The 26,998-nt window shown below is 40.9% G+C and overlaps 2 protein-coding genes and 1 long non-coding RNA gene across 3 annotated transcripts in view; 2 read left to right on the top strand and 1 right to left on the bottom strand.

Annotated features, from left to right (window-relative positions):
* Window positions 1–26,998, bottom strand: part of LOC105703569 (probable JmjC domain-containing histone demethylation protein 2C) — a 132,108-nt gene that overhangs the window by 38,520 nt on the left and 66,590 nt on the right. The window lies entirely within an intron of this gene.
* LOC105703629 lies at window positions 7,763–8,622 on the top strand. Its single transcript, XR_001104372.1, has 2 exons — window positions 7,763–7,871; window positions 7,947–8,622. It is a non-coding gene; the product is annotated as an uncharacterized LOC105703629 (long non-coding RNA).
* LOC105703781 lies at window positions 8,984–12,638 on the top strand. The gene is made up of 2 exons (XM_012432443.2): window positions 8,984–9,498; window positions 9,965–12,638. Exon 2 carries the CDS (start codon window positions 10,058–10,060, stop codon window positions 11,822–11,824), a length of 1,767 nt encoding a protein of 588 aa, XP_012287866.1. The 5' UTR covers window positions 8,984–9,498; window positions 9,965–10,057; the 3' UTR covers window positions 11,825–12,638.

Raw genomic sequence — 26,998 nt, forward strand, 5'->3', positions numbered from 1 at the left:
TACGTGACGTAACTAATGCTTAGTGATAGTGTTACGGATTGTTTATATACCTCCCCACATTTCCACATCAAAGAGTGCCGTAATTTGGTATCTCAATCAACAGTTATTTATACACCTGTTATATAATTTATTTAACCGCGATTTGAAAAAACACAATTAAAGACAAAGACCTAATTATAGGTTATTAATTAATTAATTAAAATCCTCGGCGTAAATAAATGAAAATAAATACCATCGACGGCTGGAATTTTTATTATAAATAATTCCTGGATTTTCAAGAAAATTGCGTTTTCATTGTGAATACCTAATTTGTCGTTTTTCAGGAATTTTGCCATTTGTTTCAATATGTTTCAATTAACCAATCGAATATTATTTTTTTTCTCCGATTCGCAAAGGACCCTCGGAAAAGCGGCTCGTAACTTTCCTTCTTTTTTTTTTTCTTATTTATGAGGGAATAAATAAACCCCCAATGTCGTAACCAATCTAATCGGCGGAAATTCTCGAGGGATTCGGAATTTCGGCGAGGAAGACCAATTTAATCAGCCAAAGAGAATCTAGCCGGAGATACCATCGATGGAATCCCGAGGGTGCACCATCAAAGATGGGTAAATTGCGTTTCGCTGTAATATAGTACGAAATCTAGCCTCTTGATCGAGTCTATATAGAACATCCTCATCGCCCCTGATAACGCCGAGATAAATAAAAATTTACAGCACGCTCAATTCACCAAACAATCTTTAAATTCCCTAAACACCTAATTCTAGATATTTAAAAAAACCAAAGGGTTAAAAAAAATGTACTTGGCGCGAAACTCTGCCTCGTTCCACGATTAGGCGGAAAAGGAACCTCGGCCCGTTTTCATACATAGAATAACCCTTTCATAACACCTTAAGGTGACATGAAATAATAAAAAATTTTCCTCGAAAAATGAAATTTCACGAGCATCGCGACCTACCTTAGGGCCTCCATAATCGCGTGTCGAAGTTTCATATGATTCGGTGCACCCAGCTCCGAGAAAAGTGAAATATTAAAAAAAAAGTAAAGGGTTAAAAGTGCACTTGGCGCGAAACTCTGCCTCGTTCCACGATTAGGCGGGAAAGGAACCTCGGCCCGTTTTCATACATAAAATACCCCTGTCATAACACCTTAAGGTGACATGAAATAAAAAAAAAATTTCCTAGAAAAATGAAATTTCACGACCATCGCGACCTACCTTAGGGCCTCCATAATCGCGTGTCGAAGTTTCACACGATTCGGTGCATCCAGCTTGGTGAAAAGTGAAATATTAAAAAAACTAAAGAGTTATAAAGTGCACTTGGCGCGAAACTCTGCCTCGTTCCACGATTAGGCGGAAAAGGAACCTCGGCCCGTTCACCCGGATCCCTTCGCGAGTCCATCCCTTAGACGGAGGGTTTCATTTACGGCCAGAACCGCCGATAAGTTAGGTCCCTGTAATTCCCGGAAAATTTCACTCCGCCGAGTCGGGCTCGATCGTAGAAGTGGAATCATTAGAGTTTCCCTTCCGCGGGGGCGGAGGTAAGTTAGCGGCGAGTTTTATCGGCAATCTAGGAAACTTCGACCCGTCCGAGCCTCCCACGTCTCTCTCTCTCTCTCTCGACTCATCACGGTCGTTACCCCTAACTTCCGCAACTTCGATCGACCGATTGTGTGCGTGTTACCCTAGACCAGGGGAGGGGGGGCGAACTTCAGCGGACTCCCCCCTCCAGGAATGTCTAAATGGAAATGGGACCGAACTTTCCGCGTACCGAGCACTCCCCCTTTGCCTCCCTCTATCCGTCCTGGCAACTTCTTGCGCTCCAAACTTGTCCTGTTTGTATCCACCGAGATTACAAGTAACTCGGCGTTTCCGGCCTGTTGGCGTTCCGGGGGTAAATAAAAAGACGAGGGGAAGCGGGGAGGAAAATTTTTGCTTTTGACGGAGATATATATATGTATATATTTTTTTTTAATCTTGTAGCGTCGAGGGTTCATTAATTCTGAAAATCATGGATTTTAAGGTGATCCTGAAAGTGGCGTTGGGGATTATTTTTTTTTTTTAAGCGGAACTACTTTCGCAACATTTTTATTCTTATCGTTAGGTGATGCGAATTTTATTGGATAGGTACAAGTATATGATTTTATTTTCAACCAATATTTAATCACTCTCTTGACATTATCGTAAAACGAAAGAAGTCACTCTAAGATACTCCAAAATTTCCATCCTTATCGTTAGGTGTTGCGAATTTTATTGGGCAAATTTTATTGGGTAAGTACAAGTATATGATTTTATTTTCAACCAATATTTAATCCCTCTCTTGACACTATCATAAAACGACAGAAATCATTCTCAGATACTCCAAAATTTCCATTCTTATTGTTAGGTGTTGCGAATTTTATTGGGCAAGTACAAGTATATGATTTTATTTTCAACCAATATTTAATCACTCTCTCGACATTATCGTAAAACGAAAGAAGTCACTCTTAGATACTCCAAAATTTGCATCCTTATCGTTAGGTGTTGCGAATTTTATTTGGCGAGCAGGGAATTGCAGCGAGGGAGGAAAGTTGGGGTTCGATTGTTCCCGATATCGGACGTAAACTTCCAGGAATGTCTAAATGCAATTGGAACCGAACTTTCCACGTCTCGAGCCCTCCTCGAGGAACTTGTGCTCGAAACTTGTAGTCTTGTCCGTATCACCGCGCCGGAAGATTACAAGTTAACTCGGGGCTTCCGACGGTTAACTTTCACCGAACAAAGAAAGGGAATCTCGGAAGGCGAACAACGCACTTCGGTGGACTTTCAAAGTTCCCTCAAAAGTTTACCCGTCTCGTGATTAAAAGTACCAAGACATTGGGTCACAATACGCGGCTCCTTTTTATTCCTTAAAATAATAATAAACAGCATTCTATATTTGTAGGATGGCCTGAAATGCACATCTTTAAAATACGATCATTAATAAATGCGAACTAAACCTTAAGGTGTTATGAAAATATATATAAATATAAAATAAAAAAAATTAAAATATTTAAAAATCATTTTTCCAAATTGGGTGCACCGAATAATTTCAAACTTAAACACGTGATTATGGAGATCCTAATATAAAGGTCTTGAAACTCGCTAGATTTCATTATTTTTAACACACTTTTTTCTCTTTTTTTTTTCGTTCTTGTCCGGCATAAATACACTTTTTTTTTTTCTCGAGAAAAATTAAAATTCCCGAGTTTCAAGACCTTCATTAGGACCGCCGTAATCCCGTAATAAAGTGTGAAATTATACGGTGCACCCAGTTTGGCGAAATGATTTATAAATATTTTCACTGACATATATATATATATATACATGACACTTTCATAATACCTTAAGATGATATAAAAGTGGCACATGAAGGTTCAATTGCNCACCACCCACCTCCACCGTGGATGGGCTCTGACCCCCACAAAATTTAATTCTCTCCCCTTTTCTATGCAAAACTTGTAAAAACCCTTGAAAAGAAATATAAAAGAGATTAAATTCTGCAATTAAAAATGCACATCCAATCGACATTCGCGGATCCTTTCGAAGCAAGCCAAAGAACGTTTCCTCCTCGGGTAGGAAAATAATTGTCAGTAAATAGGCATAGTAATTCCTGCGTCCGATTTTGGTAATGAAATTCATGGGGAATTATTAGAGGATTCAGGAATTATTTTTAAACGACGTGCCGAGTCTTCTGGTTCGCAAAGTCCTTTCCGGCCAGGAAATTCCAAAAGGGGAGTACCTTTTACGATTTCCCCGTGGAATTCCATCCCGTCTCCCTTTAAGTCTCCTTTTTACGTACTTCGCCGTAAATTCGCCCCCCACCCCCCTCGTAAAGTCCAGACGCGTCCTTAATCGTCACTTCGCCTCCGGTGCTCGAAGTGCCCTCCCAAAAAAGGACCCTTTAACGAGTCTCCCCTTTCATTAACGCGTGCTCGTCCGGTGGCCCGAGTCATGCGCTTACGCGTTTATGCACTTACGCACAACCGGCACCGCCATGCGTAAAACGCAACCCGTAATGATTCTCATTAGAACCCGGGGGCCGCACTTGGGAGATCCATGAAATAGATGAACCCCCTCGAAACGGCCTTAAGGTTATGTGAAACCCCCTTCAAATCGGTCGATTCTAATACAACACTTTTTTTCAAGGGTATTGGACCAAACTGTCCGAAACTTTGACACATGACTCGTGATCATCTAAGAATTGTCTTGACGTATTAAAAATTTGGATTTTTCAAATCAATTTTCGATCGATATACAATTATTGAAGGCTCTGATAACCTTAAGGTTATGTGAAACCCCCCTCAAATCGGTCGATTCTAATACAACACTTTTTTTCAAGGGTATTAGACCAAACTGTCCGAAACTTTGACACGTGACTCGTGATCATCTAAGAATTGTCCTGACATATTCAATATTTGGATTTTTCAACAAAATTACAATTATCTGCATTTTAACAATACCTTCCATGCAGCAAAGTTTCGCCATAAGAATCAAACGCCGTAAAGAGTTTCGACAATAAGGGAAAACGCGACTCCAAAGTCACGTGTTTAATTTTTTTATCCGCCAATAAATTCTTATCTGCATTTAAACAATACCTTTCATGCAGCAAAGTTTTGTTGTAAGAATCAAACGCCGTAAAGAGTCTCGACAATAAGTGTACACGGGACTTCAAAGTCACGTGTTTAATTTTTTCATCCGCCAACAAATTCCCGGGGTACAATTACGAATTACATTTATCTGCATTTAAACAATACCTCCCATGCAGCAGTTTTGCCATAAGACTCAAACACCGTAAAGAGTCTCGACAATAAGGGAAAACGCGACTTCAAGTTCACATGGCGTTCTGGAGGGACTAATTACGCGTTACGCAAAACGAGGGGGGGCCGTTAAACGGCCCAAGGTGCACACGTACAACGGGTCGTTAAACGGCCGCTTTTCTCATTGTAAACCGGGGATCAGCGAGGACGTATCGAGCGACGCGATCGGAGAAAATCGATCTCCTCTCGGGCAATGCAAAATGGCAGAGGGGGCGCCCGTAAGTGTAGGTAGAGTCTAGGTGGTATAGGTTAGCCATGGCCGTAGGTGAACCAAGGTGCACGTAGGTGAGCTAAGGTGCACACAAGAGCGCAGGCGAATCCAGCTCCATGGCCCGTCGACTACCGCATAAGGATTCAGGGCGGTCTGGCCATAAATCGGGGATAACGACTGGTCTGGGTACGCGCCGAGAATACCGCCATTAAGTGCCGCTACCTCGGTCTCCTCGTGGGGACCCTCACACACGCCGAGTGTTCCGCAATTACAACGGCGGAACAGGGGCTCCTTAACCCTTTCGGTAGGAGCGCCGGATATATCCGGCATCCATATGAAGACCTGTGTGTACGAGCGCCGGATATATCCGGCACCGATGCCTCGTACATTGGGAGACATCAATGCCCTCCCATCCTGCACAGGCGATGCCGTATCTGCAGGGGAGGCATTCATGCCCGCCAATGTACACTGGGAGACATCAATGCCCTCCCATCCTGCACAGGCGATGCCGTATCTGCAGGGGAGGCATTCATGTCCGCCATTGTACAGCGGGACGTGACGAGCGGACTTTTGGAAAAAAAAAAATTCTTTAACTTAGCCCAGACCCGAACCAAAATGGCGTTCAGCTCTCACACTTCGAGAGATATCTAATTATTGAATAATATCGCTTTTGACTTGCGGCGAGACTCGAGCTATCCCCACGTTGGAATTTCAGCTAGCTTATGGCGATACTTGGAACACAAACAACCCTAATCCGAGGTCACGTGCGTCCAGGTCGGAGAGAGGGAGGGAACTGTGCCGGTTGGAATTCCACTGCCACCTGCTGCTCCGTCTCCCCTTGGCCGATTAGGGTGCACCGGCTACCCTAAAGGCGGGTTTCCATCGCAACCCTTAAGGTGATGTGAAAATGATATCCGTCGTGTCAATCGTATATGAAACTTTTCTCCAAACTGGGTACCAAATCGCATAAAACTTTACAATATGTTGTAGGCCCTCGTAAAAAAAAAAAAATAAAAGGTTCCATTATTCTCCCCGCAAAATCCCCGATTTTGAATGTTTAATTACCTCGGGATGTTGGCCAGGGTCCCTGATACAGCAGATCGGTTCTCGTCCTCGCCGCTTGGAGCGCGTATTCCAACTGTTCGGCGGCACGTCACTGTTCACCATGCGCCGAGTGAGCTGCGCGCGCACTCGCTCTGATTTCAAACCAGCTTTCCCGCGCTCAAGGACCACCTCACGACTGCACCTTTAACGACCGATCGAAATAAATGTCAACCGCGGCTGGGGACTCTCCGTTGCCACCGAACGCGAGTACGACTCTTAACGACAGGATTAAATCGGGAAATCGCCTGCGGATTCGTTTAATAAATCTGATTAAAGACAGACTCGAGGAGTAAGTCACGTGGGCCGGTCACCACGCGGCGCAACATCGGCGCATGCGCACTGGACACCTTTTCCGATTTCAACAACGGTAACACTGCCCGGCACTGCTCTTGACTGTCGTATAAACGATCCTATTGTCACCTCGCGGCTCGATATTATCCACCGGGATGCGAGATTGCTCCATTTTGCCCGGGCCGGTAGAAGATGCGACTTTTTCCCGTGCCAACTGCGACAACGGGGGGAAAAGGGAGCACTCGGCGAGGTGTTTCGACCGACGGAAAGTGAAAGGGCGATTCGGTCGAAAGGTTACCTCTCTTTTCGTTCCAGGCAACAATGGAAACTGGAAACAGGCGTGGACGTGACCGCCGGCCAAAGAGAGCGTCGCGCGACTTCGCGGGACTTCGCGTACTGACGAGTCGCCGGGCGGCGTCCGACGCGAACCGCGTACGGGCCGCCGCCGAGCCGAGCGTAGCCGAAGATGGCCGAGGATGGCCGAGCGTGCGCGCGCCGCCGCCATTCAGAATCTCGATCGCTGCTGCTGCTCCTGCCGCGATTGTATGTATATCTGCTAATGTTTAAACAAAAACCGTTACGATGAATTCATTGTATGTACAATACATGTTATATACGTGGTTTTCATGTATATTAAGGAACTTTGACCTAGCATTATCTGCGATGTTTAGCATGGTGCGTCAAAAAAGAATGTCGTATTCTGAATCTCTTAAACGAGTAATGTCAACTTTTATGCAACATATAATACGTCCCTAATTTTCTACGCGAAGTATGTTACGCCCTTCTGCTTCTAAATAGAAAATAATAAATCCAATTAGAAATCTGATATTAGTTAGGGTTAAGTCGAAAGAATTTTGATCACAAGCGTTAGATTTTAATTAGTCCTTAAAAATGTGATGTGTTTATATGTGTGCTAAAAGAGGTTTATAATCTAACGGATGCCGTATATCGCACATCTGCGGCATCCTGCATATTGGAAACGTAATTTACTTTGATAAACTACTTTACGTAATATACGTCGAAGACCTCGAAAACTCGAAAACTCGAAATTGCCCAACCCTAGGGAAGGGACATGTGCGCATGCGTAGAGTCAAGCCGGCGACCGGTGTCACGTGATTCGCTTGTTTCAAGATGGCGACCTCTTGCCGGGTAAGCTTCGCGCATGGACGTATTTTTACATCCATGGTTTCGCGAGTCAGCCGACAGCGTTGCCAGCTCGTAAAACAGGTCCCACTTGTGGTAGCTCGCCTCTGCGCCGTGGTGATGTGGCACCGTTGCATTCCGTATTCGCGCTACTGCCGGTTCTTCGCTAATGGAAGGGGAGAACTTTTAACTTGACGGAGAAAGTCCCCTGTGCGTGGCGGAATTGCTGGGAGTCTGGCAGCGTCAGCCGCTGAACGCTTTTCGTTGCGGATTGCGGTTTAACGTGCAGGTAGTATTAGAAGTACCCTTTGTTCTGGTTAGTTGCTTTCGCCTAAGTTCACGATAAGTTGCAATGGGTTTGTAGGTTATCCTTTGCCAAGGTGAACTGTGGACGCAACTGCGCATGTGGTCAACGTGAAGATTTTTCATATCACGAGACGCAAATTCCGGGAGAAGCAATGGATCCAGTAGAATTTGTCATCTTTGGCTGTGGGAGAATTAGTTAAGCCCTCGGAAGTGTGGTCGACGAAAGCAGATTCAAAATAACTGATTCGGCAGCGTTAAGATTAATGTCTTTATGATTGCGACAAGTTGGGAGTGTACTGTCAATTTATAAGAATTAGAAGGATAATTATAGAGGACGAGGTAGGGAAACTGCAAGAATTCTGTTTGATGGTCATGTAGCCATTGCTTGTTTTGCCATGTAAAAAGCATTTGTGGGGTATAAACTTTCAGTGTATACCTTGAATTATGTTTTTTAATTTACTAGTAATCTGCCTCTCATATGATCTGGTATCCCCATTATTTTAATATTTACATTTTCAGCATTTAATAACTTTGCTACTCTATTTTTTTGTTCTTACTGCTCTTTTACATTTAAGTATGTTACATTATCATTTAATAATAAGACATTAAGTGATTCCTAATCAAGTACTACTTGGCGGGTTTGTACTAAAAATCTGAATTACCCAAGTATAAGTGTTATCAATACGCATTTTTATCATATCAGTTAAGTTTTGCATAAATTTCGACAAAGTATACTTTTCATGTTGCATGCATTGTTATTATACAAAGACTAATCATACGTAGATTGTAAGAGACCAACATAAATATAAATGTCGGTAACGAGACGCGCCAGCTTATGTTACCACTTGAGTATTCAAAATAATGTTACCACCAAAAAGGGTATAGATAAATTTGAATTTAACGACGTCGATTAAATTTCTCAGCGCCTTTCATATCGTCTTAATCAACTGCGAATATTTGGAAAGTTAGAAAATGAAATACGGTATAACAAAAGATCTCGTTAAAGCTTTATGTTATTGGCAAGCTTGCGCGAGGCGCCATCTTTTGTGATAACACTGACTTACAAAGGACGTGTTGCCAACTTTACTATTATTATAGTATTTTTACTATCATTTTAGTCTCTAGTTTATTTTCGGCATTAGAATTTATTACGTGTTCAGTTTCCAGTTGGCTCGTGAAATATTGCAAATGAGCGTTATAAATAAGTCTATTCAATACTATTAATTGTTTAATGCGTTGAATTGCATTTCCTTTCCTTCTTAAATACAGGCAAAATTTAGGACCTCAATATCTCAATATTTGAACCTTTCAATTTGTAATACTATTTTCTTCATTGTATGGGATATTGTACTATCTGGTACTATCATTTTAGTTTGACTGAATTAGAATAAATTGAAGTTGAAGTTGGCAACACTGGCGACGTCTTTCGTGGCACACTGACGACAAAGGACGCGGCATAACGAGGATTACGAGTTACGTCGCAGAGGAATTTCATTTTCTTTTTCGAACTTTCTAAATTATGTTCAATTATATTCGACCTACGGAATCATTTCACGAGCAATTACGATTTTAAGACATCGTTCTCCAGTCATCGCCATATCGCTTGTAAGGTATGTTCAGCGATAATCGAATAAATCTAGCGACGAGCCGGCGCGTGCCGGTTAACCTCACTTTTGACCGCTGCTGTTTTTGAGTACATATAAATGGGTTAAATTGAGAATAGCATTCTGCACGGTTCAGTTGAGAATGTTATTTTATAGACGTAGTTTGTACGGTAATTGTACAATTAGACGTACTCATTCTAACATTCTTTTAAGCAAAGTTTGTTTCTGTTTTCATTCTCATCGATCTCATTTTGTTTAAATTTCATGTGCTATAGAATTTGAGGTTTCATAAGTGTCATTGATTTGAATGCATCTTAGATAAATGTTGCATAAACTTAATTAGCGTAGGACGATACAAATAAAAAATTTACTAACGCCCTTTTTTGATATCTAGTTTTTCTCAAAATCGATAGAAATACTATATTATTGCCGACTAGTATGTCAATAGTTAAGACTCATTTGTTTAATTCAGGTACCATCCCAGACTGTAGTATAGAATTAAACGAAGCAGTGCTGCGAAGACCTTCGTACAAAAGAGAATTTATATATTAAATTTTCATTAATCATGGAGCAGTGTAATAACTGCAAAGAAATCATAGTTACGGAAAATGAAATACATTGTATTGGACCTTGCGAGAAAGTATGGCACAAAAATTGCGTTTCTACCGTATTTGGTTATTCAGTGGATGTCGTCAATAGTAAGGAATTTAGATTAAAATGTACATCCTGTACAATAGAAGTTGTTTCCGAGGATCGAGGTAATCCTCCGAATGAGCTGGGGGAAAAGCTCATTGCCACAGATACAGAGTCGATATTTGACGATGTTCTCTCAGATTCTTCAACCAATGAGTCTAGATCATCGTCCATGTTGACTGCAGGCGAGTCTTCTGACGAGGAAGACATTAAATCTGCAATCTCTGCCAATGCTTCTCCAGAACCTGTGTCAACTCCCGTTCCTGCAGATTCTAATAATGCGAGTGATCAAATCGAGTCTTTATCAGTAGCCAAAGATACACCGTCCAAGGAATCAATTTCTTCACCTGGCCTCTCGTTACAAATTCAAGATTTGTCAATAGTTGATGGCAAGACTGGTACATCTAATGGTGATAATTCTGTAGTTGATAAGGAAATAAACCGGGTATCCATCGATGAAAATAAACCTGTGGTTACGGTCCAAGAAAAGTTATCCCCTCGAAATGAAGCATCGACCACTGGTGCACAGCTCGAAGCAACTTTGAAGACAGAAAATGGAACCTCTGTTAGTCTGGACAAAACGTCACATGCTATTGATACTAAAATTGTATCTGAAATAGCGGCTACTGCAGTCAAAGAAGAAATAAAGGGGAACGATTCACTCACTTCCTCTCCCTCGGCAAGTATTAATGGAACTCCCAATAATATAAACAGTAGTAATAGCAATGAAACAATCCACGATAAAGGAACTGCTACCGAAAACATCCCGTTAGTAAAAGATTTACTTTCAATGATTGAGAGTTTGAAAAGTAGTATGGTCGACATGAAAGCTAAGTTGGTTGCAAATACCGAAACCATACAAATTTTAAAACAGGAACAAGACTTATTAAACCACGAAAATAAATCTCTAATAAGAAGACAAATCGCACACAACAGTTCAATTCAGAATTTAACGACTGAAAATACACTCCTTACGACTAAGCAGGAAGAATTACGCACCTCGCTTCACAGATTGAGAGGCAGCGTGTGGAGTATAAGGAAAAGTTTAAACAAAGTGATGACTGAAGTCGAAGAGTTAAGCGAAGTTCGTACAAATGTAAGCGAAGATATGGATAACACTGATGATAAGCAGGAAGAAATATGGGATCGACTTATTCAAATCGAATGTGCCATGTTTGAACATGATCTGGTAATATCTGGATTGCCAGAAAAACCAAACGAGAGATTGGACGAAATGGTGATTCTAATTGCTGCTGTTTACAATTATATATTAGAGGGCAGTGATATTGTTGAAGTGTTTCGTGAATTCGAAAAGCTCAATAATCAACCGCGGAGAATAATAGTGAAGTTTGCTTCGATGAATACAAAAAATGAATTTTTGAAACAAGTGGCTGCAAGAGGAGTTGTCACTGCAAACATAATTAATAAGGATTTCTCTATTAAGAGAAAAATATCAATCGAGAAGAGATGTTCACCTAATGCAGTGAAATTACTTGCTCTTGTTAAACAGAAAATCGATCACAATCAACAACGATCGGCCTGGATCGAAGATGGTCGAGTTTTTGTGAGCAGAAATGGCATTAAGGATCCTTTTGAAGTAATGTTTACTTCTGACTTGGATGTCTTGGACGATATGTGATGTAGATCCAACAAAATGTATAACCTCTGTTACGATATTAAAATCGTAATAGAAATTTCACATGTTCATCGTGATAAGGTTTTCGAGAAAAGTATTTCATACAGATATTTTAAAAGCAGCTAAGTTCAGACATTTTCATTAATAAGTTCTCGTTGATTTCTTACCATACTTAGAATTATCTAAGGCAGTTTCTTGAATGCATTCGGTTATAACTTTATGACTGACGATAATTTTATTTCTGTTTTTATTGAGTATAGAATAAGGAATACATTGTTAAAAATGTTTATTTGTTTTCCCAACAACGATTAAAGTTATGGAAGTATTTTTGATACTATCTTGCATATTCTAAATTGTTAAACAAGTTCCTTGTCATAATTTGTTACTAGTTCGTAACTCATAAGCAATGGTTGTAACTTGTAACAAGATGAAGGTTTTTGAACGTTGGAAACTTAGCGACGAGTCTTCCAATAATTTTGTTTTATTATCGATAAGATATCCAAAAGGCGAATTTTATTTAATTGTTGATTGAGTTTTCGAAAATGAGCGTATTTTGTTTTAATACAGATTTCTGGACTAGTATGCTTCCCTAGAAGCAAATGTTTCTTTCTGTTGCGCCATACACCTTTTCTTTCAGTTGTAAACGTAACGTACTAAAAAGAAATCATTCGATGTTATTTTCACTTTTACGCTCCTTATATCTTTATCGTTCTCGATGTATTAAAAGTTGATCAATAAATTTATTTCTTCATTTGACTTTCACAATTTTGAGTGTTCCGCCACGGGCATGTTTCAAACGGTACAATTTCTGCAAATCCCATATGTTTACCAAGAGACATCGGAATATGTTCGTGGATTACTGTTAACAATTATGCACTAGGTACTTACAATTTATTGCGAACCTGAGGTACAACTCGTTAAATAATCGCGACTCACCTGGAACAGAAAAGAAAATTCATTTAGAGAGGTATTAGATAAGGTTTCACGGATTTATCTTTCAAGGAGACTTTTAGATATCTTGTTACATCCATTGTTATGTTTTAGTTATTACAGTTAGCCAGTTTCGGTAGTTACAAAATCTTCGGCAAATACCGTTCAAACTGTTTCCATTGAAAGATATTTGAAAGTACAGAGTTTCGATAAATCCCGATACCGAGGTTAGGTTAATTTTTATGGTTATCGGTATTTGGAACAGCCATAACATAACCTCCCCTCTCGCCGAGTACTTTTCCAGCATTCCATCCTCCCGCGCGTCACCTTCACCTTCGTTCGCGCGTCCATTCATTGTACCTGAGAGGAACCGGTTGGAAAAAAGGAAAGGAAGAAAAAACGCATCCCCGAGGAAGAAAAAGAATATCGGGGCCCGCGTCACCTTGCGAGAGGCCGCGGCAATTTTCGAGAACCGAGGAGCGTCGTCGAAGAGCCGACGGGAATGGAGAAGGAAAGAAAAAACCGGACAAAGATGCGAAAAAGGAGAATAAAAGGGAAAAAGAGGAAGCGGAATGGAGGCATCCTCATTCCGGACGCTCCTCCGTCTCCCTATCTCCCTCTTAAGCGGGAGCCTCGGCATATCGGCCTCTTTGTCTCGCGAAGCCCGCCAACCGGGAGGAAGCTCGAGAGGAAATAATTACGATGCCCTTTTAAAACCCGGACTCCCCGCCGCCCTTTGTCGGGTCCCAGCGGAGAGAGAGAGACGCGGATACGCGGAAGCCCTAGGAGAGAGCGAGAGGGGGCGTCCCGCCGGGTCTTGAGAAGGCGGGCGGTGGGAGAGAGACCGATATACGCGGGAGTCGGGAGCGCGAGAGAGAGAGGGCGATGTACGCAGGGGTTGGGAGCGCGAAAGAGAAGCCGACTGTGGTACGGTGACGAGACGAAGATGGCGCCAGGGGGCAGGTGCTGGGAGGGAGAGAGAGGGCACGACCGGGAAGGCAGAAGGCATCAAAGGAGTCAGGTATAAATAGCCGGGCGTCCTGGCGGACGTGCACTAATATCGTCCTCCTTTCCTTTCTTAAGGTAGGTCCCTTCCTCTCTCTCTTTAACCGTATTGTCTTCCCTGGAGTCGTGCTGTCTCTTTCTTCCATCTCGCGGGGCTTACTCAACACATTTGTCTTCCCGAGCCTCGCTTTAATCCGGCGAAAACTCGAGGAGATCCTCCACTCGCCGCCATCTTTCTTCGCGGGTGGCGTCACCTCGCGGAGGCATCGTTAACCAAATTTCAAATTTCCACTTGGATTCGAGAGATCCTTATTCAGCAATCTCGTAGATCGTCGTTAAATCCCACCTATCCTTTTATTCGGAATAGGATATTTCGCAGTTAGTACCAAATCACTTAGACAAAGGGAAAGAAATGTGAGGAACTTCTTTAAAATCGTGAAATACGTTTTTTTTTTTCAGGTGTTTCGGTGGTTCAATTTCGCTAGATGACGGACGCGTGTTTTGTCTGCGTCCTCGATTGGAATACAAGTGTCAGGGAAAATTTATCGGAGAGAGATTCCCATCGATGGAATCCTGGAAGAGGGGGAGGAAAAACGACCTCGCCGGTTCCCTGGGGATGTTCCACGTTCCCGGATTCGTTAACAACAAACGGCCTTGTTTGAATTGCTCCGACCGGACAATCGCAATTCCACGTCCGTGCTCAATTATTCCTACGTATAAAAACAGCTGTGAATGACTTCGTTAAATTCACGAGTTTATATTATTAAGTATATTGTTCTTTAGAGGTAGATTGAGGATTATACGTCCTTCTCTTTAAACATGGGAATGTTTTTCCAGGTAGAAGATACGTGTCTCGTACCTGTTCTCAATTGGAATACAAATGTCAGGGAAGATTTATTAGAGCGAGATTTCATCCTGGAATCCCGGACGAGAGAGGGGAAAAACGACCTCGACGTCTCCCCCGGGGATGTTCCTTGCCCCAGGGTCTGCTGACAACATACGGCGGAAATCAAATAGACCGATCGTATTAGAACGAAAAACGACGTCACTTGAGAATTTCTCCAGCTGGACGGAGATGATACATTCGTGTTAACTCTTCAACGGAAATTAGATCATTTATGCTCAAAGTCGTCATATACATTCGCACCTTGCATGCGTAATCTAGCACTATACCATATTGTCACATAGGCAAATGCTATTAATAGTAGTCGAAGAGAAGACAAAAAAAGAACGTAAATCTTTTGTAGACATTTATATTTTATATCTCAGTTTTTCACGTGACATTGGGTCAAAGTGGCCCAATTTTCGTTCCGCTATTTCATTGCGGTAGCAAAACGTGATTTTAATTGTAAATATTGTTAAAACGTTTATAATGTATTCGGCAGATAATATTTAAAAGATACTTGTATTAAAATGAAACGAAATGTTTTTCAGATATTTCAAATGTCTGACAAATATTTATAGAATGTAGGATATTCGTTAAAGATACAGAAAGTATAAGAAAGATATTTTGCGCTACTAGGGATAATTAAGACTGACCAATTGTTCCTCTCTAAATATGGAAATGTATTTTCAGAGGCGCGGTCCCGTTCCTATTCTCGATTGGAATACAAGTGTCGGTTGGAATTTATCGAAGCGGGATTCCATTCCGTAATCCTGGACAAGGGGAGGGAAAAACGACCTCGACTCTTCCCTGGGGACATCCCGTGGCTCAGAATCCATCCATCCCCTTTTATTGGGACACTTGACCGATCGACGTCACGATGCCGAGGACGTCAATAGGGCCGAGGCTCGGGTTACCGGAGGCATCCTGGAATCCTGTTGCAGGATTCCCTGGGGACAGCCCTCCTACCCTTAACTGGCTGATCGAGTTACAAAACTGACCCCCTGTGCCCTGACCCGGGTCTGTTTGCGAGGGGGGCAAAAAATAAAATAGGCGAATTGGCCGCCAGATAAAACACGGCACGGTTTTTCGAAAACCTTGACGTACTCATTGTTTCTGGGAAACTCCCGGAAATCCGGCCAGCGTGGAAAAGCTTTCAGCAGCCAGGCGTGCCGGAATCTGATTTATCCTTCCATGCGATCGTCTGCCATTTATTTCATGCTAGATCACTGGAAAATGTTCTCCCGATTATGTTGTAAATTGATATTGTAATGTTTCGATGCGTGAGAATTACTGAAATTCATTTAGAGACGGAGAATTCACTTTTGCGAAGATGTAAACGAATGTCGGTAAATTATGACGACTTTGTTGACACTCAAATTTAATGCTAAAAAGCATTAAAAAAGTACTACTAACATACCCGAGTATCGGCAAATCATATACATTTTGTTATCGATTGTCTTAAGAATATTAGTTGATAAGGTTTCATGTATCGAATATTTTAAACCAATTATTGTTGAATGTTTTTTTTTTTTTAAAACAGGTAGTCGGCATTTTCGCGAACACGCATTTTAACACGTATTAATATGCATTTATTGTCTGATTTTTCAAGGGTACGAACTCCGACCATGGCTTATCACCAAGATATTGCTGGGAGAAGAACGTCTATCACCCGGCGAAGAACCGCTGCCCTCCAGGCAACAAAGTGCGCGGCGACCTTTTTTACGACACAAAGGCGTCCATTTTAATTCCTCACGTCTGAAAAAGAAGCGGCCAGGGTCAAGCATCCTGAAGGAGCGCTCGGAAGGCAAGAAGAGCGCCCCGGGGGACTCATCCTCGGAACCAGTCCCGGACCTGCCCTCATCAGAGCTGAAAGATCTGGTCCGACCGCATTCGCGACGAGATCTTGATCCTCATCAAGGTCCCACGAGGGATCGAGACGAGCTGGACAAGAGCTGGACCCCGAATCCCTCGGGATAAAGGTCGATTTACACGTGTCCGATCCGTGTCCGTTCCGTTTCCGGCTTATACAAAGATAAACATGAATGCTTTCCATGTGGATATGGTACCGCCAATGTAAAATACCAATGTACACCCTTCCGATCCGTATCCGTTCCGTCTCCGACTTATGCAGAGATGGATATGAATGTCTTCCATGTGTATATGGTACCGCTAATGTAAAATACCAATGTACAACCGTCCGATCCGTATCCGTTTCGTCTCCAACTTATATAGAGATGGATATGAATGCTTCCCATGTATAATACCAATGTACACGCTTCCGATCCGTATCTGTTCCGTCTCCGACTTATACAGAGATGGATATGAATGCTTCCCATGTAAAATACCAATGTACACGCTTCCGATCCGTATCCGTTCCGTTTCCGGCTTATACAAAGATAAACATGAATGCTTCCAATGTGGATATGGTACCGCCAATGTAAAATACCAATGTACACGCTTCCGATCCGTCTCCGGCTTATACAGAGATGGATATGAATGCCTTCCATGTGTATATGGTACCGCCAATGTAAAATACCAATGTACACCCGTCCGATCTGATTCCGAAGGCTGATTTAAGGTCGGTACGGATCCGATGTGTGTAAATCGACCTTAATGGGGATGCGCGTTCTCAGATCGGGCGATCGTGATACCTAAAAATGGTCACCGATGATGCAACTTAATGGAGGACAATTTTCCTAGCCGTAACGAGAAAAGAATGCAAAAACGAGAGACTTGTCTCTTATACACCGGCCGCCTGGAATCGTAATTGCTCGCTCCCCGAAGAAAGGGTAAATTACGGCGAATTGGGTTATTACTTCTGGCAATAAGCGGACGCGTAATGGCGGTAATTTCTGGCCGTTTATTGCCCCAAGTAATCGCGCCGTACCTCCGGTAAATGCTCCAAACTATACCGGCCGTGCTCTAGTTATAATTAGTGCTAAGGAAACGCTGTAAAATGCGATCGGGCCTATTGTTTATTGAGGGCGAGAGCTGTCTTCGCGTTTCCACTTCTTCGTAAGGATCCTTTTTGTCCGACGTTTATCGGCTTCTACGCGAAAATGTATTTTCTAATCGCTGGAGGAAATTGACCCTGTTGATATTTTGTAATCATTCGTTGAGCCGCTGCGAGAGATTAAGGGGATGTGAAAGTCGACTCTGAAGAGTCTATTGTACATGAAACTTTTTCCCGAACTAGTGTAAAACCACCAAAAGACTTCTACATAGATATAAATGTCGGTAACGTGACGCGCCATGTTATGTTACCACTTGAGTATTCAAAATGGCGTCACCACCGAAAAGGGTACATCTGAATTATATTTTCCTGACGTCGATTAAATCTCTCAGAGCCTTTCATGTCACCTTAAGGGTGTATTTTATTGGTACTAGGCAAAGAAATATTTCTTTGGCTAAGTGAATCTCTTTTTTTTCTCAGGGTACGAGTCCCTGTATCGTGGAGGAGGTGTGGTTGCAGATTAGTCAGACACGAAAGGTCCTTCAGCTCCATTAGATCCGGTCTACACATCCAAGAGGTTTTATTCAAGAAGCAGTCAAACAGCGTCAAATAAACCGCCCCATTTAAAAGAGGTCTCCTCGCAAACTGCATATCCAATTTGCTCGGTTATCGCGTCGGGAGGATCAAAGAGGGCTCTTGAAGGTATCCTCAGTTAGAGGAAACATTTACATTGGATTGAAGCCGCATGAAGAGTGCCATCAACGTCTGTTAGAGTGCCTCGAAATCACTATTATTCACGCCACCGATTCGAGGATCGAGTAATCGGAATCTCAAAGTTAAATCCTAAGATATCGTCCTCCTCGGTCGATAAGTGAAAAAAGCTCTACCCTTGGCGTAAACCCGGGGAAATAATTTAACCCGGCATTTATAAGTTTAGACGTTAAGGGAGCGTTTTCATTAAGGCGATGTGGAAATGGCGTTAAAGAGGTCTCGTTTATGAAACTTTTCACCGAACTGGGCGTACCGAATCGTTTATAACTTTATAACGCGAATGTGGAGACTTTGAGGAAGGTCCTGGTATGCATGAAATATCAGTTTTTAAAAATTTTGTCAGGTGTTCTTAACATTTTTTATGAAAAGTGAAATTTCATTAGTGTCAGGACTTTCCTTATAGCCTCTATATTCACATTGCGAAGTTCAGATGGGATAGGTCGAAATCATCCTATGTACATACTCGACTAATTATGATATTAGGGTGTCCCATAAGTTCCTTCCGCATCGTGTATTCATTTTGTATAAAAAAAAGGAAGGAACTTATGGGACACCCCAATAAATCCTCAATTAGTAAATTTCCTATCAAGAGCGCTCGAAGTGATCCAATACTTCAATCGGTAATTTTACTTCTTACGTTGACACTTATCAGACACGTATCCTTCAATATTTATTCGGGACATATCACGAGATCATTTATGGGACAGGTCGAAATCATCAGGATAAATATTTCTACTAAGCACATACTCGATAACGCGTATGTAATGACTGACACTAGTAATCGAGGATTATTAATCCTGCGCGTTTCACCCGGAAACAAGTGTTACATTCTGTGTTCTCATTGGCGATAACCCCTTTAGACATTGCGGCAGTCGGTATGAAAAATAAGGTTATCACGATGTGGTTCGTCGAACACGTGGCGTCGTTAGGATGTTAACGCATTCGGACGTGACGCAACGCCACGAGACGGACTCGTTAAGGTGATATGAAAGGAAGGATAAAATTAAATTCATCTATTCCCTTTTTGGTGGTAACATCATTTTGAATACTCAAGTGGGAACATAAGCTGGCGCGTCACGTTACCGACGTTTATATTTATATTCAAGTTTCTTACAGTCTACGTTGATAATTATACGAACTGAAGCGTTTCATTTGTCGTTTCGGTAAAGTAATAACGAAGAAATCGACGTAAAAGTGTCGAGATCCCGTGAATTCATTATTTTAACGACTGTTTAGGACCTACGTCGCCATCTGTGACGTTTAACTGCAACTAAATTTTTCCTCTAAAAACACGGGACTCTTGCAATTGTTTGTGAAAGTATTTTCCATATTTTCCTATTTGACTCTGTAATATTCCATTTTTATGGTATTCTAAATTGTTCGAGCTAGATCCTGAAACTCTTAATTTTCGATTATGAACCTCCAAGTAAATACATTTTTTATGAAAAATGAAATATCATGATTGTCAGTACCTTCCTTACAGCTTTCACACTCATGTGGTAAAATTAAACGATGCAGTGCATCCGGTAAAATGTGCATAAATAATTTCACACCTCTCCACTTTGATATCACCTTAATTTCTTAAAGCTTGAAAACGCTAAAAAACGAGTCGATTATGCGAGGCGCTCTCTCTATTTGCTTTTTGCATCCCTCCGCAGTTTTTATTCGCTAAGGTCAACGAGATTACGGCTAATCGCTCATCCAAGGCTCGCCTCGATTACACCAAAATACGAATCTATATTTACCGAGGTAGTGATAACGTTATCGCGCACTTGCGTACTCGGTAAACTCGGAACCACCGGCGAAGCGTTGATTAGGTAAGACTGGGTTTACGGGACTTCTTTCTTTTTCTTTTCCTTATCACTGCGATAATGCCCCCCGTATGACGTGTCATTCAACTGGAAATTCTCCTCTAAATGTGCCATATGCAAATCGATTGATTTCATGAGTTAGCGTTATTTAATTTCAATTTCTTGTCTGAAAAGTGTCTTGTGTGTTTCCGTTTCGCCGAAGTTGGCATTAAAATCACCGCTCATTATCATAACTATATTATTCCATTTGGTTATTTTTTACAGTTAATTCATTGATCTAGTGTTGTCATAATTTGTGTCAATTTTAGATTTTACAGTCCATTACTATTTGTATTCATTTAATGAGAGAGTAATTAAGATTAGTTAACGATGTCGAATAATTCCGTTTAATTTTCAAGCTTTTTAATATGTTGAATATTGCTAATATATGCTCGTATGGTGTTGACAAATAATTAATCATAATAGCTGCGTGATATTTTTGATAATAGGGCGATGGAAATTATTAAAAGAAAATATGTACTTATAAGTAGTGATTAGCGGCTGACCGGGGAATTTTAATACATAAATTAGTGCGATGATTAATGACATCAATTAAATTGGCTTCTCGGCAGGTCATTAACGAGACAGGGAAAGTCCTGATTAAGCTAGGAAAATTATGCCAATTTCTCGATAACCCCTCGCTAATAAGGGGCAACATTATTTTTTCTCCCTCCGTCGATTCAATGTTGTTTAAAAAATTCAAGTGGAAGAATTGCGGAAGAAAAAAAGTGTTCCCCTTAGAGAGGCCAAGGTCTCGTAATAAAAGATACGACAATATTTACAACATTTGTTATTCAGAACTTCTAAACTAAATAGACAGAAAAGAAATGCCCCCTCAGATCGCGCCAGTCATTAATTACATTAATCTGTTATGTTATCAGTATTTAATAAATTTCCGTTAATAACATGAATTCCTAGTGGGGGAAATAAATTTCCAAGACGGAAAATCCTGTCAGTTTTCTGACCGCCCCTTGTAATTTATTCACTTGTTAGCTAACTTGTTCATAACAATAAGAAACGGAGAAGAAATATCCCAAAAAATTCGTATATTAATTATGAAGAAATTAATTACGCCACCAACAGCATCGAATATCATGCGATAATGAACCGAAAATGTTCTATCGATATTTTCTCTGCACTTAGTTAATATGTAAACTTTTGTAAAGATATACAATGATTTTAATTATTCTTTGATTAGCAAGATGGAAAATTTTCCGCGTTTGGAAGTTTACGTCAACTTGCGATAAACCAGTGCAATGAAGTGTGCAGATTGATTTGTTTGTTTGTTGATTTAACTCGGGAGGGGGGAAAAGAAGGTGAGAAAAGACCGTATGTCCCTGGTGGAAAAGTGACTATCTTGGTCACTGATAACATACGCCATTCAGGGGCTATGCAAATGACATGAAGTTTAGTGCAGTAACCCAGTGTCGTAAACTTCTTTCCGCTCTATAAATATTATAAATCGACTTTATTGTGTCTGTCGAGCATAGCGCGAAACATGGTAAATTCAAAATAGAACGAAATATTAGTAAATAAATTGTATACATTCTTTATTCTTTAAAGATATGAAAAATACCGAAACAATTTTCTAAACGATGTTAATTGAAAAGATGTAATTAATTCGCCGTAAGGTGCATATCCATTTTATTTAGTTCTTAAACAAATAACTTAATAAAAATTGCGATTGTTGAAAAGGACGACGTACGTTAAAACTTCCAAATCTACTACAGAAATTTTATAAACGAAGTTAAGAAAAATGGTCTGCAACTAATATATCATAAAGTGCAGATTGGCTTGTGGTTTATAAATTATGCACATAATTTTTACATTCCTCGCAATTGTTGGAAAATAAGGTAAACGGAGGAGATTAAATTTCCTCGGTGAAAGCAGAAAATACTTGTAGGAAATTTCATTTAATTGTTTGCGAAAATAAGGAGTTAAGGGTGATCATTCTTGCATGAGTGCTTCCATGAATATATTTTGCTCCTCTACGTGGAATTTATTTCGTCCCGTTGAGTCAATTCTCACCATTAATTCCTCATTTGCATAATTAGATGCCCACGGAAAGAGAAATGTAACTTAAGCGAACAGTGGACAGAAATACTTTCTCTACATCTTATTAATCCGACATTTTTCACGTTCATTATAATTAATACCATTTTGTATCATCCTGAAAGAGTAACGCTAATTTAAAAAAGGCCACTGCCGTATTTTATATACCTATTTATCCCACGCCGTGAGAAAAGAATTAATATATGCTAATATTAAAATGAGGTACGGAAGTTGAAAGAAAAAACAAGAACCGCATTGCTCCTACTTCTTCAGTTTCCTTATTTGAATTGTCTCGCGTGTTGGACGATAAACCCGAAGACTTCGGTCGCATAAAAGTTTTATTGATCGTGATAAGAGTCATCTCCGATGTGATAGCCTGTAATGTCGGTGACAATAACGACCAACCACGAGCCAAGAGGACAAATATAAAAGTTTTAAGTGCCCTCGAACGGAAACGTACATATAACGCACTCCACTTTCTGTAATGAAATTCGTTTATCTTTATTTTTAACTTTAGACAAGGTGCGACTTTAGAAAAGGTGCTTCACAATCGAGCCTTATATATTCTTTTTTATGTGTGTTTATACCTAACTTTTCCCTGGGTTAATTTCTGTAACATATTTTAAATTTGAATTTCCCGCTTCAGGAAATCGGGAGAACGGTTCACCAAAATGGCGTCCTGTGGGCAGAGCAAACGTTTTATCTAATAAATTAGCTTGAAGTAGAGAATAATTCATTCCTAATGCGGTAATCGTTATTAATAAATTACTGTGAAATTATATACTAGCGGTACATCGCACTAATAAGCCCGCGTTAAATCGGGGAATATCATCGACCGTTACATCGGCCACGTGCAAACGATGTACTAGTACGATGTAACTCCGGTAGTTGCGATTCGCCGGAAATTGCTGCAGATGAGGCTTTAACGGTCCCGCCACGTTTAACATGCAAGAGAGCGAGTCGCTTCTCTCGCCCCTTTCCCCGATTTCCTCCCTTTTCTTCGCGTAGACCTTTTCCGTTTCTCTGCGGACTTCGACATGTCAATTACCGGACCGGTTGCAGTTGGCTGCAGTCGGCTGCAGCTGCAGCTGCAGTCGCTGCTACTACACATCTCGTTGGGAGCAAACTCACTTGGCGAGAGAGCCCTGAAACGCGAGACACCGTTTCGGGAACGAGAGTCAACGGCGAATCAACGCCGGACTCTAACTCGGCCGGAAGTGGAAGTGGAGTCTGCAGTTTGCTACCAGGTACCAATTAGGAAATTGTCTAGGTGGCAATTAAATTCCGTTGTACTTTTATCTAGGTTTAGAAGGGTGAAAAGACATTGAAATATAAATTTGGTACCGCCACTATAATTGTTCAGACAATTTAGTTTCTAATTTCGGAGACTTCAATGCCTGTATATCGAACTAAACATGAGAGTTTGACGCCATTTTGGTTCTGGTTTGAGCTAAGTCAACAAATAAAGGCAAAAAAAGTGTCTTTTGCGCTTCTGCGCTAAAGCGATGGTAATAAGAGGTCTCGGAGTGAAAATTTAATTAAATCTGAAGAAAGGAGTCATGTCTAACTTCTCTTCAGCTTGAGAAAGAGACATGCACATTCGGCGACATGGAAACTCTCCCAAAGAGGTAACGGAAAGACGAAGATGCGTCGTGTCGGATTTCGGATCGAGATAACGAGGTGTTCCTTAAAATAGAGGTCACCGAGTGGTCCGACAAAATGGCCTGGCCTTATTGTTAAAGTTGGAAGTGACTTTGGACTCCGATGAGTCGTTCCGAGAACGAGGTCAGACATGGCGCCTGCATTCCATCCTCTTCCATGTTTCCTACAGGAATATGGAAGCTTTCCAATTCCTATGAAGCGATAATTCCCAGATTTCTCCAATTAAAGAACCCTCAAAATGTCAGTGAAACTTTGCCAAGCCAAATGTTTATCTGCCTAGAAGCTTCATGGACTTTCTTCGGTAAGGTCCTTTTAACACGTGCTGATGCATAGTAATAAAAACCGTTTAATAAGAAAAAAATCGACTTAACAAGACACTACAAAGTAAAGAAAAAATCTGAAAATTCGGAAACCAAGTAGAATTGCATATTAATAAAAACCGTTTAATAAGAAAAAGATCGACTTAACAAGACACCACAATGTAAAGAAAAAACCTGAAAATTCGGAAACCAAGTAGAATTTATCGGCAAATATATATATTCATACATTTCAAAATTATAAATTCGGTAGAGTATCGCACCAAATACATTCGTACGTCTCATATTCGAGGAGACAGACATTTTTTAGCGATAGAAAGTTTTTAGAAAGAAACTAGAGCGATGAATATAATTTTCCGATTTTACTTCAATGGCTGAACTTCGATTTCAATGCATTTCAAGATTAAAAAAACTTGGTAGAATTTCACGCCAAATGCATTGGTACATCTCATATTCGAGGAGACGCTAGAATGCCCTTTACAAGGATGAATACAATTCCTGTATTTCGCCTTAATGGTTCAACTTCGATTTAAATGCATTTAGAAATTAAAAAATCTCGATAGAGTTCCGCGCCAAATACATTCCTACGTCTCATATTCGAGGAGCTCCAAAAATTCCCTGTACAGGTATGCATACAATTCCTGGATTTCGCCTGAATGGCTCAACATCGATTCTCGCTTTCCTTCTCTTAAAAACTGTATCTCGAATGAGAAAAAGGAGTAAAGGGGGTAAGCATCATCGGCCGACCCGGGAAAGGAGGTCAGACAAGGAATCCCAACCCCGAGCGCGCCGGAGGGTGAAGCGAAAAGCCTCCACCCCTGGAAATCTTCCCGTGGGAACGATCCGTCCACCTCCCGTTTCCACGCGTCTCCTCGGAGACGGCACTTTCACGAGGTAATCCCTCTCCTGTCTTTCCTTCGGGAAGAGATCCCTCCATCTTCCCCCGAGGAGGTTTTGGCGATCCTTTTTCACTTTCTCGCCCCCCCAGACGCCCGATGATAAGGGAGACAAATCTTCAAGGAAGGGAGATTCCGGTCCCGGAGGGGGGCGTCTAATGTCCCGGAGATCGCGGGAGGAAAAGGTCACGGGGAGGGAATCGATGTTAAGTGCTCCTTTTTCCAGCATCCCTGGAGTGGTCCATTTCGGGCGGCATGATCAATTCCACCTTCGCCGATCTGGCTTAAGGTGATATGTGCCCATAATTATGAAAGTGGTCTAAGTCATATATTTCTTGTTTCGAGATATTTAATGAATTGCATTTGGATAAATTAAAAAATATTTTTATATTATGCAACATTTTAATTTAGAATTTTATTAGTCTTGATTAATGGAAATTTATTATGAATATGAAATTTTGGGTGAATTTCATACGAAAATGTTGTTATTAAAGTGTGAATTGACTTAGACCATTTTCAAAATTAACCGAATGTCCTATAAATGACTTAAAGCAATAAAAAATTACGAGTTTTATTAGAAACAATAATTTTAATGAAATAATTCATTCCAGTTCGGTGAAGTAATAATAAAGAGATCGCTGTAAAACTATTGAAATACCGCGGATTCATGGTTTTTGACACTCCAACACCCTAGCGGCGCCATCTGTGACGTTTACCTGCAACTAAATTTTTCCTCTAAAAATCCGCGTTACCCACGAGGCAAGCCAACATTCTCTTGCAGTAGTTCGGGAAATTATTTCCCATATTTTCCCATATAACTCTGTAATATTCCATTTCTACGATATTCTACATTGTTAGAGCTAGGTCCAGAAACTCTTGATTTTCGATTACAAGCCTCCAAGAAGCGTAAAACATCGAAAACGCGCACGGGCCCCGCCATGTTGGTTCTACTCCATGATAAGTAAATATATTATTTATGAAAAATGAAATTTCACGAGCAGCGCGTTATTCCTTAGAGCCTCCATAATGACGTGTCGAGGTTTAAGATAATTCGGTGCACCTAAAATGAAAAAACCCTTGTCGGCATTGTGCATCGAATTAAATTAAACGATATTTCCCATTCATAATGGAATTATTTATGAATGAAGTCGTTTATCCAGAGTCGTCCGTTTAACCTCAGGGTAATGACCCACTCCACGTTGGAAAGTTGCTTTATTATATTTACAATAACACCTTAAGATACGCTTTTGTTAACGCTCATCGTGTCTGCGGGGAGGAAATCCTCGGTTAAACAATTAATCACGGGCATTACCATATTCTTCATTCCAGGACCTCTATATTGTTCGTTGTGCTTGGTTAATATGTTCATTTTCCTTCGTCCGATGAATTACTGACTCGACTTGGGCTTTGCTCGATATGAAGCTCAAGATGGACCGTTTTGTCAGCTCTCGAATAATGCGAGCTTGCATTCATCCTGGAGGAACCTTTTACTTCCGGTAGGAAGGAGAAGTGAATCCATCTCGAGGGAAATTAAAATATGCCCCGAAGTAGATACTGCTCGGAGCCTCCCATTGTACGTGGAATTAAATTAGAGTACATTTCTCATTCACCGGTGGAATTATTTATGAATCGAGGTAATTCATAGTAAGTTGTTCATTCAAGCCCGGGGTAATGATACACTCTAGTTGAACAGGTTCTTTATTATATTCGTAAGAAATTTTAAGAGTGACTGCAACTCCCAGCCACCATTGTCTGAGGGATTTAAGAAGCTAAACTTCCATCGTGGAAAACGATACATTCGTTTAAATTCGAAAAAAATATATATAATTATATAAAATGACAAAGATAGGCAATT

This window comes from Orussus abietinus, unplaced genomic scaffold (assembly GCF_000612105.2).
Source record: "Orussus abietinus isolate OABI.00-Male unplaced genomic scaffold, Oabi_2.0 scaffold127, whole genome shotgun sequence".
Taxonomy (NCBI): domain Eukaryota; kingdom Metazoa; phylum Arthropoda; class Insecta; order Hymenoptera; family Orussidae; genus Orussus; species Orussus abietinus.

What these genes read in the sequence shown, in the direction of transcription:
- LOC105703781 (XM_012432443.2), top strand. Translation starts at nt 10,058, where the DNA reads ATGGAGCAGTGTAATAACTGCAAAGAAATCATAGTTACGGAAAATGAA.